This window comes from Pseudophryne corroboree, chromosome 4 (genome assembly GCF_028390025.1).
Source record: "Pseudophryne corroboree isolate aPseCor3 chromosome 4, aPseCor3.hap2, whole genome shotgun sequence".
Taxonomy (NCBI): domain Eukaryota; kingdom Metazoa; phylum Chordata; class Amphibia; order Anura; family Myobatrachidae; genus Pseudophryne; species Pseudophryne corroboree.
This window is the reverse complement of record NC_086447.1, coordinates 834,859,328-834,871,851: the sequence shown is the minus strand read 5'-3', so window position 1 is coordinate 834,871,851 and position 12,524 is coordinate 834,859,328. Positions and strand designations below refer to the sequence as shown.

General features: G+C 44.2%; 2 protein-coding genes across 2 annotated transcripts in view; both read right to left on the bottom strand.

The window, feature by feature from the left end:
- Positions 1-12,178, bottom strand: part of MKKS (MKKS centrosomal shuttling protein) — a 31,591-nt gene extending 19,413 nt beyond the window's left edge. Inside the window, exons 1-2 of the mRNA XM_063918551.1 lie at positions 11,185-12,178; positions 6,052-6,227 (exon numbers count right to left, since the gene is read on the bottom strand). Of these exons, the coding sequence (XP_063774621.1) occupies positions 6,052-6,227; positions 11,185-12,175 (1,167 nt within the window). The 5' untranslated portion in view covers positions 12,176-12,178. The remainder of the gene's footprint in view (positions 1-6,051; positions 6,228-11,184) is intronic.
- A 48-nt stretch (positions 12,179-12,226) lies between these two features.
- Positions 12,227-12,515, bottom strand: LOC134910478 (uncharacterized). The gene has a single exon (XM_063918555.1). The coding sequence runs from the start codon at positions 12,513-12,515 to the stop codon at positions 12,363-12,365; it is 153 nt and encodes a 50-aa protein (XP_063774625.1). The 3' UTR covers positions 12,227-12,362.
- Positions 12,516-12,524: the final 9 nt, after the last annotated feature.

Genomic DNA, 12,524 nt, shown 5'->3' with positions numbered 1-12,524 from the left:
ATAATTATAACTCCCTTTTTTCGAAGGAGTATCATCATTTCGGCCATTACCTTGGTAAATACCCTCGGTGCCAGGGACAGACCAACGGTAACGTCTGGAATTGGTAATGACAGTCCTGTACCACAATTTTGAGGTACTCCTGGTGAGGAGGGTAAATGGGGACATGCAGGTAAGCATCCTTGATGTCCAGTGATACCATGTAATCCCATTCATCCAGGCTTGCAATAACCGCCCTGAGCGATTCAATTTTGAACTTGAACCTTCGTACATAAGTGTTCAAGGATTTCAATTTTAGAATGGGTCTCACCGAACCGTCTGGTTTCGGTACCACAACCATTGTGGAATAGTAACCCCGGCCTTGTTGAAGGAGGGGTACCTTGATCATCACCTGCTGGAGTACAGCTTGTGAATTGCCGCCAGTACTACCTCCCCTCGAGGGCAGCAGGCAAGGCTGATTTGAGGTAACGGCGAGGGGGAGTCGCCTCGAACTCCAGCTTGTATCCCAGTGATACTACTTGCAGAACCCAGGGATCCAACTGTGAGCGAGCCCACTGGTCGCTGAAGTTCCCGAGACACGCACCCACCGCACCTGGCTCCACCTGTGGAGCCCCAGCGTCATGCGGTGGACTCAGAGGAAGCGGGGGAAGATTTTTGATCCTGGGAACTGGCTGTCTGGTGCAGCTTTTTCCCTCTTCCCTTGTCTCTGTGCAGAAAGGAAGCGCCTTTGACCCGCTTGCTTTTCTGAAGCCGAAAGGATTGTACCTGATAATACGGTGCTTTCTTAGGCTGTGAGGAAACCTGAGGTAAAAATTTTTCTTTCCCAGCTGTTGCTGTGGATACGAGGTCCCAGAGACCATCCCCAAACAATTCCTCACCCTTATAAGGCAGAATCTTCATGTGCCTTCGAAAGTCAGCATCGCCTGTCCACTGCCGGGTCCCTAATACCCTCCTGGCAGAATGGACATTGCATTAATGCTGGATGCCAGCCGACAAATATCCCTCTGTGCATCCCTCATATATAAGACGACATCTTTAATATGCTCTATGGTTAGCAAAATAGTATCCCTGTCCTGACAGGGTAATAGACCACGCTGTAGAAGCACTATCCATGCTGAGGCAATTGCAGGTCTCAATATAGTACCTGAGTGTGTATATACAGACTTCAGGATAGCCTCCTGCTTTTTATCAGCAGGCTCCTTCAAAGTGGCCATATCCTAAGACGGCAGTGCCACCTTTTTTGACAAACGTGTGAGCGCCTTATCCACCCTAGGGGATATCTCCCAACGTGACCTATCCTCTGGCGGGAAAGGGTTACGCCATCAGTAACTTTTTAGAAATTACCAGTTTCTTATCGGGGGAACCCACGCTTCTTCACACACTTCATTCACTCATCTGATGGGGGAACAAAACACTGGCTGCTTTTTCTCCCCAAACATAAAACCCCTTTTTTTGTGGTACTTTGGTTAATGTCAGAAATGTGTAACACATTTTTAATTGCCGAGATCATGCAACGGATGTACCTAGTGGATTGTGTATATGTCTCAACCTCGTCGACACTGGAGTCAGACTCCGTGTCGACATCTGTGTCTGCCATCTGAGGTAGCGGGCGTTTTTGAGCCCCTGATGGCCTTTGAGACGCCTGGGCAGGCGCGGGCTGAGAAGCCGGCTGTCCCACAGCTGTTACGTCATCCAGCCTTTTATGTAAGGAGTTGAGACTGTCGGTTAATACCTTCCACCTATCCATCCACTCAGGTGTCGGCCCCGCAGAGGATGACATCATATTTATCGGCATCTGCTCCGCCTCCACATAAGCCTCCTCATCAAACATGTCGACACAGCCGTACCGACACACCGCACACACACAGGGAATGCTCTGACTGAGGACAGGACCCCACAAAGCCCTTTGGGGAGACAGAGAGAGAGTATGCCAGCACACACCAGAGCGCTATATATACACAGGGATTAACACTGTAACTGAGTGATTTTCCCAATAGCTGCTTATATATATACTGCTGCGCCTAAATTTAGTGCCCCCCCCCCCCTCTTTTTTACCCTTTGTAGTCTTGAAAACTGCAGGGGAGAGCCTGGGAGCGATCCCTCCAGCGGAGCTGTGAGGGAAAAATGGCGCCAGTGTGCTGAGGGAGATAGCCCCGCCCCTTTTTTGGCGGGCTTCTCCCGCTTTTTTATGGATCTCTGGCAGGGGTATTTTTCACATATATAGCCTCTAGGACTATATATTGTGATTTTTTTGCCAGCCAAGGTGTTAATATTGCTGCTCAGGGCGCCCCCCCCCCCAGCGCCCTGCACCCATCAGTGACCGGAGTGTGAGGTGTGCATGAGGAGCAATGGCGCACAGCTGCAGTGCTATGCGCTACCTTGTTGAAGACCGAAGTCTTCTGCCGCCGATTTTCAGGACCATCTTCTTGCTTCTGGCTCTGTAAGGGGGACGGCGGCGCGGCTCCGGGACCGGACGATCGAGGTCGGGCCCTGTGTTCGATCCCTCTGGAGCTAATGGTGTCCAGTAGCCTAAGAAGCCCAAGCTAGCTGCAAGCAGGTAGGTTCGCTTCTTCTCCCCTTAGTCCCTCGTAGCAGTGAGTCTGTTGCCAGCAGATCTCACTGAAAATAAAAAACCTAAAATTATACTTTCTTTTCTAGGAGCTCAGGAGAGCCCCTAGTGTGCATCCAGCTCAGCCGGGCACAAGATTCTAACTGAGGTCTGGAGGAGGGTCATAGAGGGAGGAGCCAGTGCACACCAGGTAGTCCTAAAGCTTTCTTTAGTTGTGCCCAGTCTCCTGCGGAGCCGCTATTCCCCATGGTCCTTACGGAGTCCCAGCATCCACTTAGGACGTCAGAGAAATAATAATGTAAAAAAAAATCCATGACAAAATAATCTAACATTAATAGAAAAACTTGAATAAAGCCTAATTGTAATGTACAATTTTTAAGGCATACACAAGCGAAAGTCAGGAACAAAACTGTTCCGTCTGGTCACTTAAGCTGATGTATAAATGCTGGAAAGGTTGGTAATGTCCCATTAGCTGAAACCCTTATGCCTCTTTGAAATGTGCATCTGGTCAACAAATAAAAGTGAACAGTGTACTGGAAAGATGGAAGTCTTACAAATGAATGAATATTTGGTCTATGCTCACCATAGTTAAAGGTAAAATCTGTAATTAGACTATCATGGGAAGTATTAAAACAGACAAGCAGGACACTGTTGAAGCCTTCTTCAGATTTAAATACAAAATGACAAAGATATACAGAAACCATTATGGCATTCACTAACCAGGACTTTCAAGAACTTTGAAAACATTCATATGGAGAGATCTTATAGGGGACACTAAACGCCTTGGATGATCAAATGACAGATGTAGAGTCACAAACATCAACAAGCTCTTAATGGGCTTGAGGTCTAAAACAAATTAATAAAAACGAGATCTCAAAGCAACAAAATGCACCTAAAAAGGCAAATCTGAAGATGCACAATATGACCAACAGTATGTGGACAGAGCTTCCATTTAATGTTGCCTATATTAGCCAAAACCGCTAGCAACAGAGGCATAAAATCATTGCAGTGTTGCTATTGTAGAGGAACGCAGGACCTTTTGGGAATTGTCAGATGACAAAATCACTAACGCGTTTCGTCTATTTTCAGATTGATTCAAGTAAGCACAGCAATGCAGGAGTATAGACATTTAAAAAGGATGAATCCTTTATGACTGGTCAATCAATTTGAAACGTATAAAAATGATTGCCAGTGATGACTTCATTAACAGAAGTTAAGAATTTAAAATAAAAACGGTTTTATTATTTTAGGAGGACTGAAGTGACAATGGAAATAAGAAGTTCAAATAAAAATGAAAATTAAATGGAAATAAAGATAAGAAACACAAGTACTGTATATTCAAACATGTGATCGTACAGTAAAACTTGACCACCAGATGTGTGAAAATAGCCATACACAAAAGCAGAAGGTAGTTAGAAAAAGCATACTAAAAGCCATATTGGCAACAAAACCATAGAGAGCTACAGAAAAACAACAAAAGAATTGTGCTTATTAGTCAAATTCTTAGTTTTATCTTTGCTTGAGGTTTAATGGACGTACACATACAACATTACTAGAGCTCATTTCTTTCAAAAGTACTAAAACTAAAAAAATAACTACTCCAATGCTAAACTGGGAATGATGGTTGGGTTCTCAACGGGCCTTGGCAGTATGGCCTAACATTAGTTGGGTTCTCAACGGGCCTTGGCAGTATCGCCTAACATTAGTTGGGTTCTCAACGGGCCTTGGCATTATCCCCTAAAATTGGTTGGGTTCTCAAAGGGCCTTGACAGTATCGCCTAGCATTAGTTGGGTTCTCAAGTAGCCTTGGCAGTATAGTCTAAGATTAGCTGGGTTCTCAACGGGCCCTGGCACTATATACAAACATTAGCTGGGTTCTCAATGGGCCTTGGCAGTATCGCCTAACATTAGTTGGGTTCTCAACGGGCCTTGGCAGTATTACCTAACATTAGTTGGGTTCCCAACTGGCCTTGGCATTATCCCCTAACATTAGTTGGGTTCACAATGGGCCTTGGCAGTATCCCCTAACATTAGTTGGGTTCTCAACGGGCCTTGGCATTATCTCCTAACATTAGTTGAATTCTCAACAGGCCTTGGCAGTATCGCCTAACATTAGCTGGGTTCTCAACCGGCCTTGGCATTATTCCCAAACATTAGTTGGGTTCTCAACGGGCCTTGGCAGTATCCCCTAACATTAGTTGGTTCAGAATGGGCCTTGGCATTATCCCCTAACATTATTTGGGTTCTCAACTAACCTTGGCAGTATAGCCTAACATTAGTTTGGTTCTCAACGGGCCATGGCAGTATCGTCAAACATTAGCTGGGTTCTCAAAAGGACTTGGCAATATAGAAAAACATTAGCTAGGTTCTCAATGGGCCTTGGCAGTATTGCCTAACATTAGTTGGGTTTTCAACGGGCTTTGGAAGTATCGCCAAACATTTTTGAAAAATGTTTAGTCTTAAATATGCAATGAAAATACTATACGATATTAGACTAGTGTGAAACTCCAAAAGGCATCCCACAAAACGCTTCCCCTCCGTGCATCTATTTTTTTCTGCTCTCTTCTCTTCTGAGGGCGACAATTTAACAGGATCCACAGACAGCTTTGTTGTGTCGGTCGCATGTTTCTATGTCCATAAGGCAATTTAATGCCTGTATGGCAATAAACTACTGCATTTATTGATAGGTAACCCCAACACAGGGTCTGATTCAGAAGTGCACATGCATCTGCAATTGCAAGGCAAAATATGGTAATGACTCAGCTGCCGGCTTGTGATCAAAGATGCCCGCTGCCAGCGTCTCACATCTGCAGCTATTGTACATAATCAGGAACACAAGATGCACATTGGCAGTATCATTAGTCCTATGCTGCCTCAGACTATGCTGCCTCAGACTGAGAAGCTTTACTAAGACGCCGGGGCCTCTCCAGCTGCAAACTAATTTGTAGTGGCCGACTATGATTCTCACAAAATGGACCTTCCACCCCAAGTTGCCTCCAAAAACACTGACTACTTGTCACTCACTTTGCAAATAAATTCTCACTGCGTGCGCTCTCTCTGGTCAATCGCAAAGCGTGCGCAGTGCAGCTTTGGCCAAAAAATGCTCCACTGCGTCCAGCTTAGCCATTGCTTGCACCTTTGAATCAGGCCAAATGGAAGAATTAAAGGGAACAGTTGGAAGACTAGATCCATGGTACTCCACATTGTAAGAGCCACATGAAGACATTCTATTAGTAGCAGCAAAGATAGGTATTGAAACTGGTGTACGGCGCCGTGTCCCACTCCAACACAGAACTGTGTTCTAGTTTTCGTTTTTCTCCCGAATCAACGTTTTTCTCTTCTAGTCTCTCTACTGTGCCTCACCTTCATATGCAGCATTCAAGAACACACTATGGGACTTATTTGGACGCAAGCGTAAATGTGGGCGCGTCTCGTGATTTGCCGCAGGCTGGAATATATATGTATATTAAATAAATGTTGCTTACCACAAGCTCTTTTAATGAAGTCTCATTTCGGTTGCAGAGCACAAGGCTGCAGACGGACGTCTCACAAGGAATAAGATGTAAGTACTGCTTGTTTCCATAGGACATTTTACTGATTTGTCTGAGCCTTCCATAACAAGTGGAAGGAACAGAGGACAGAGAAGCTACTGACTGTGCGCCTGTGATTGAAAAACAAAACATTTTATTTAATCTACAGCAATACATTTCTGTTAAAGAAGCAAATAATTAGGCATCAACACGGTTACCGGCACTGTACAATAGAACTAAAAATGTTTGGTTTAACAATTTCTAAAATAGACTCAGTGAGGAGCCTTTGATGGTCATTCCAAGTTTTTCGCTCGCTAGCAGTTTTTAGCAGCTGTGCAAACGCATTGTCGCCGCCCACCGGGGAGTGTATTTTCGCTTTGCAGAAGTGCGAACACCTGTGCAGCAGAGCGCCTGCAAAAACATTTTGTGCAAAACAAGACCAGCCCTGGACTTACTCTTCGTGTGCGTTGATTCTAACGTTGGTGGGTTGGCTTTTGATGTCACACACCCACCCAGCGTTCGCCCAGCCACGCTTGCGTTTTCCCTGGCACGCCTGCGTTTTTCTTAGCACTCCCTGAAAACGGTCAGTTGACACCCAGAAACGCCTCTTTCCTGTCAATCTTCTTGCGGCCACCAGTGCGAATGAAAACGTTGCTAGAACCTGTGCAAAACCACAAAGGCCTTTGTACCCGTACGTCGCGCATGCGCATTGCGGTCCATACGCATGCTCAGAAATGCCGATTTTTAGTCTGATCGCTGCGCTACGAACAACGGTAGCTAGCGATCAACTCTGAATGACCCGCTTTATAAAAATGCCTCTGTGGTAAAGGTATTTTAGATGGACTTTAAGCTCTATTGTCCCCCACTTCCACAACACTCCTCCCTCTCCACAGGAGGTGGTGCAATTCTGATGTCGATGGTGTACAACATTAACACTCCATACAGCTAATGTACAACCACAAAAAAAAAAATAGTATGAACCTGCCATAAAAATGGTGCTTCAAGGCCTTGAAGGCAGATCGAGTTCCCCAATGAGGTAGATTTGGAACATATTTCTGTGTCTGCAGCTTTTTTAAGAAACATTTTGCCAGTTTATGTTAATATGTGCTATTTTTATCTAAACACTTTCACACAGTACCAAAATGATCTGTAGCTAAAGGAAGAGACAATGGGCCTAATTCAGACCTGATCGCAAAAGCAAAATCTTTCTCTAATGGGAAAAACCATGTGCACTGCAGAGGGGGCAGATAACATATGCAGAGAGAGTTAGATTTGAGTGGGTTATAAAGGTTGAGTATCCCATATCCACATATTCCGAAATACGGAATATTCCGAAATACTGAATTTTTTGAGTGAGAGTGAGGTAGTAAAACGTTTGTTTTCTGATGCCTCAATGTAAACAAACTTTGTTTAATACACAAAGTTATTCAAAATATTGTATTAAATGACCTCCAGGCTGTGTGTATTAAGGTGTGTACACACGGTGAGATATTTTCTTTCGATTTTGACTATATAGTTAAAATCGCAAGAAAAGTTAGTGCAGATCGAAACGTGAAAGTCACCTTGCGATACCGATTCGTTCCCGATGCGCGATCCCGCCAGGTCGGCATCGCAAGAAAAGATAGACTGTGCAGGCAAGTCAATCCTTGTTAGATCGGTGTACTATCTAGTTCATCTCACATGTCAATGACATCTCACATAAGCCAAAATCGTAAGCACACATAGTCCATATCTCACGAAAATGGTGCTGGGCTCCGGGGAGTTCAAGGGAAATCGCAAGTGAAAATCGGGCATAGCAAGGATCTAACCGTGTGTACACACCCTAAGGTGTATATGAAACATAAATGAATTGTGTGTATGTACACACACTTCGTATAATGCACTAAGTTATTAAAAATATTGGCTAAAATTACCTTCAGACTGTGGGCCTAATTCAGACCTGATCGCTCGCTAGGTTAGTTGCCGCCTATAGGGAAGTGTATTTTCGCTTTGCAAGTGTGCGATCGCATGTGCAGCCGGCCGGTACAATAAAGTTTTGTGCAGTTTCTGAGTTGCCCAGAACTTACTCAGCCGCTGCGATCACTTCAGCCTGCCAGGGGCCGGAATTGACGTCAGACACCCGCCCTGCAAACGCTTGGACACGCCTGCATTTCTCCAACCACTCCCAGAAAACGGTCAGTTGACGCCCACAAACGCCCTCTTCCTGTCAATCTCCTTGCGATCGGCTGTGCGAACGGATTCTTCGTACAATCCATCGCTGGGCAACGATCCACTTTGTACTTGTACGACGCGCCTACACATTACGGTGCATACGCAGTTCTGACCTGATCGCAGCGCAGTGAAAAAAACTAGCGTGCGATCAGGACTGAATGACCCCCCTGTGTGTATATGAAACATAAATGCATTCTGTGCTTAGACCTGGGTCCCATTGCCATGATTTCTCATTATGGTATGCAATTATTCCAAAATCTGGAAAATTCCAATATCCAAAATACTTCTGGTCCCAAGCATTTTGGAATGAAGTGTATTATGGGATACACTCAACCTGTATTGTTTCTGTGCAGGGTAAATACTGGCTGCTTTATTTTTACACTGCAATTTAGATTTCAGTTTGAGAACACCCCACCCAAATATAACTCTCTCTGCATGATATATCTGCCCCACCTGCACTGCACGTGGTTTTGCCCATTAGATAAAAAGTTTGCTGTTGTGATCAGGTTTGAATTAGGTCCAATATTGTATGATTTGGCTGTTTGTACTTGCACATAGTTACCAATATGTAGGCCAGTGCTTCCTAAACTTTGAGTCATGGCACCCGAAAGGATCAGAATTATTTTCCCAGCACCCCTAGGCCAAATTTTCTTATTGAGAAATTCAGAATAAAATTATTAAATGAAGTAAATTGTGTTTATATGACATCCTTAGGGTCAGTTATGTAGTGATGGACAGGGGGCCTAATTCTGAGTTGATCGCAGCAGCAAATTTGTTAGCAGTTGGGCAAAACCATGGGGGTAATTCCAAGTTGATCACAGCAGGAAATTTTTTAGCAGTTGGGCAAAACCATGTACACTGCAGGGGGAGCAGATATAACATGTGCAGAGAGAGTTAGATTTGGGTGTGGTGAGTTCAATCTGCAATCTAAATTGCAGTGTAAAAATAAAGCAGCCAGTATTTACCCCGCACAGAAACAAAATAACCCACCCAAATCTAACTCTCTCTGCACATGTTATATCTGCTCCCCCTGCAGTGCACATGGTTTTGCCCAACTGCTAAAAAAATTCCTGCTGCGATCAACTTGGAATTACCCCCCATGTGCACTGCAGGAGGGGCAGATATAACATGTGCAGAGAGAGTTAGATTTGGGTGGGGTGTATTCAAACTGAAATCTAAACTGCAGTGTAAAAATAAAGCAGCCAGTATTTACCCTGCACAGAAACAAAATAACCCACCTAAATCTAACTCTCTCTGCAAATGTTATATCTGCCCACCTGCAGTGCACATGGTTTTGCCCAATTGCTAACAAACTTGCTGCTGCAATCAACTCAGAATTACCCCCAGGATTTGCTTCTGTTTGTGCACATATTGTATGATTGGAAGCCACCAGCACTGGTTTTGTCTATTAAACTGACCACAAATAATTTGAATTGGTGCTGGACCACGAACCTAGGGCATCCCTGCAAGTGTCCTGAGGCGAACAGCATATGGGACACATATGTTGAAGTGATAGGACTGTGCTGAAACTATTTTACTTTTGCAGAGGACACTCTGACTCACAGTTTACCCTTTTATATAGCCAGCTAAGAAGATCTCCAATCAGTGTTTTTTTTCTTTAGTCACATCCTGCCAATCGATGGTAAGATGATTTGTATTTTATTTTATTATTTTTTGTGTTGATAGCTGTAAAATAAACAGTTTTTCTGCAGGGTAAAGGGGTTTTACACACACGCACGTTTGTAGTACGGTTGGTCTAAGCCGTTTTCACTGCTCTGTGGATGTAACTTAACCATCAGCAGAAATAGGTTTTATTGCAGAGATGGCACACAAGTGATCACTGAACGCTGGCACACATCAATGCTACATATTCTGAATGCTGCACATTCTTCATAGGATCTTGTTTGCACTGACGGGTAAGGCAAGGCCACTAAGCGGTGAATGCAGCTCAGACCGGATTAACACGGAAGCTGAGAAAATGCCCATGTGAGCAATTCTGCAGAGAATACATTGCAACAGTATAAATAAAAATAATAATTTAAAGCCCCGCCCCTTCCCCCCCGAAACTGTTGGGAGGTAAATTCAATTTCACGCAAGCAGCTTGAGTGATGTGTGACGAGCACATAGCAGCAACTACCGCAGCTCACTGCTGCTCACACATCCATGGGCTATGAGCACAAATGAGTGAACGATTCTGAGGGGTATACAATTTGCTCCGTTATTTTCGCCTAGGTGAAAAAACAGAGTTTTGCTATTGTTAGGGCGATTCGCCCAATGCAATAGCAGGGCCGGATTTTCGCCTAGGCGAAAAATGCGTCAGGGGCTGAAAGCACGTGGATTGGCAAATCCACGTGTTTTTCGTAGAAAACGCAGGCCATTTTTGACGATTTTAAGGCATTTTTCGCCAATCCCTTTTCACTTACAAAACAAGGTGAAAAGGCATTGGTGAAAATGCCTTAAAAACGTCCCTAATTGAATACTCAGTGGGGCGAATTATTAGCTCCGAAATGATCGGAGCTAATTGCATACCTCCCACAGTCGGTGAAACCGATCAGGCAACAACTTGCCTGAATTGGCCTCTTGGATTTCTGTGATGTTCTACTGTAGAGGATTAGGGAAGGAAGAGTTGAGAGAACAGCTGAAATTGCCAGCTCACATGTAGTTAAGTAAGAAACATCTTTAATATGTACAAACAGGACTGAAGGTCGCATGGAGGCACTATGGTCAGCAGACCAGAGTCTTTATAAAGGGGTAATGACAAACTGGATCATAGTCCGTCCTTCGGGCAATCCAAGCATAATTTTTAACCATAATGGTGAACATGCATAATTTTAGATTTTAGGCATAATAAGAAGAAACCAGAGTATATACTGTTACCTGTCATTTGACATAACGGTTCCATGAGATGTGCTCCTAACCTTTCCACGGCAAGGACCTTATGCTCTTTAAGATATTGTTTCAGAGATGGGTGAATCACTTTTTGGCACAAAAGCATGTGCACACGGTCATCCACCAACTGTTTCCCTAAAACAATCAGCTGATCCAGCATAACTTGCCAAGTGTCTACACCATCCGACACATCCACAGTGCCATCACCTGCATCGCTAAAGTCTCCAGATAACGAGGCAGAAAACAAGGCCAGTTTTACGGTCGCTGTGGGTAGTCCTGACGAAGGAATCGCTCTACTCCAGCTGCTCCCCGGCATTTCAATGAGGATTCCGGGAACAAAAGTGGATTCCATTACACTCAGGCCTTTAACAGGGATGACCACCGTTCTTCCTAAAACCACATGAGGACTGCTCTCATTTGGGACTTTGTAGAGAAAGGCTTTAACTATTAAAACACTGAGATATTCTACTTCTTTCATTAGCAACATGCAGGCTGGCTTGCTACAGAGTACCGATCGAGCTAAATCAATAAGTGACTTGCTACAGGTGAAATCTACCCTTGTCTTGCATGCGCAGTCTTCAGACTGTAGGTAACTCAAACACATGTCCAATATACTCTTGTTTAATTGAATCACCTTGTGGTTTGATAGAGGCAAGCTCAGGCACCTGTCAATCAAACTACAGCAAAGAATTGCGGCAAAGAGTCCACAGTCGATAAAGCTAGAAATATGGTTACGGAGAGAGGCGACAATTAACTGTAGCGCTGGATGGCTGATGGACATGCCTCTGAGTAGCACAGAGGACTGCGACGTCGTGATAACATATCCTCCGTTACCGTTATGAATCTGTTTAAGTCTCCCAGACGGACCATAGCACGATGTCACAATCATCTGAAGCACACTTAGCGGTTCCCTGATTGAGGCACTAGTCAACGGCCCGGCTGTACACAACGATGGCTTCTTCTGTTCTACTCTGGTCATTATTATAGATTTAGGATTCTTCTCTGGTCAAGAAAATAATTCAGGTTATGCTTTTAGGGCTCAAAACTTAATAGAATTTATTTATTACATATCAATAGGGAAAGATTACAGCTTTGGGTAAACATTTACAATGGTGTCGATGGATGGACATTTAGATGAGGTGAGGGAAGTAGGACATCCGGTGCATTCAGCTGCTGTCCTTAGAGTCTTTAACGGCCACAGTTTCTCTAGCAGAACTTTTTGCTACCTTCTGAAGAACATACGTCCCAAAGTGAAAGCCTAGAAACGATATCCCGGCTATCCAGAGAATGTTTCTTCTCAAAAATGATTTAGCTTTCATGTCTCCCTG

What these genes read in the sequence shown, in the direction of transcription:
- LOC134910478 (XM_063918555.1), bottom strand. Translation starts at nt 12,515, where the DNA reads ATGAAAGCTAAATCATTTTTGAGAAGAAACATTCTCTGGATAGCCGGG.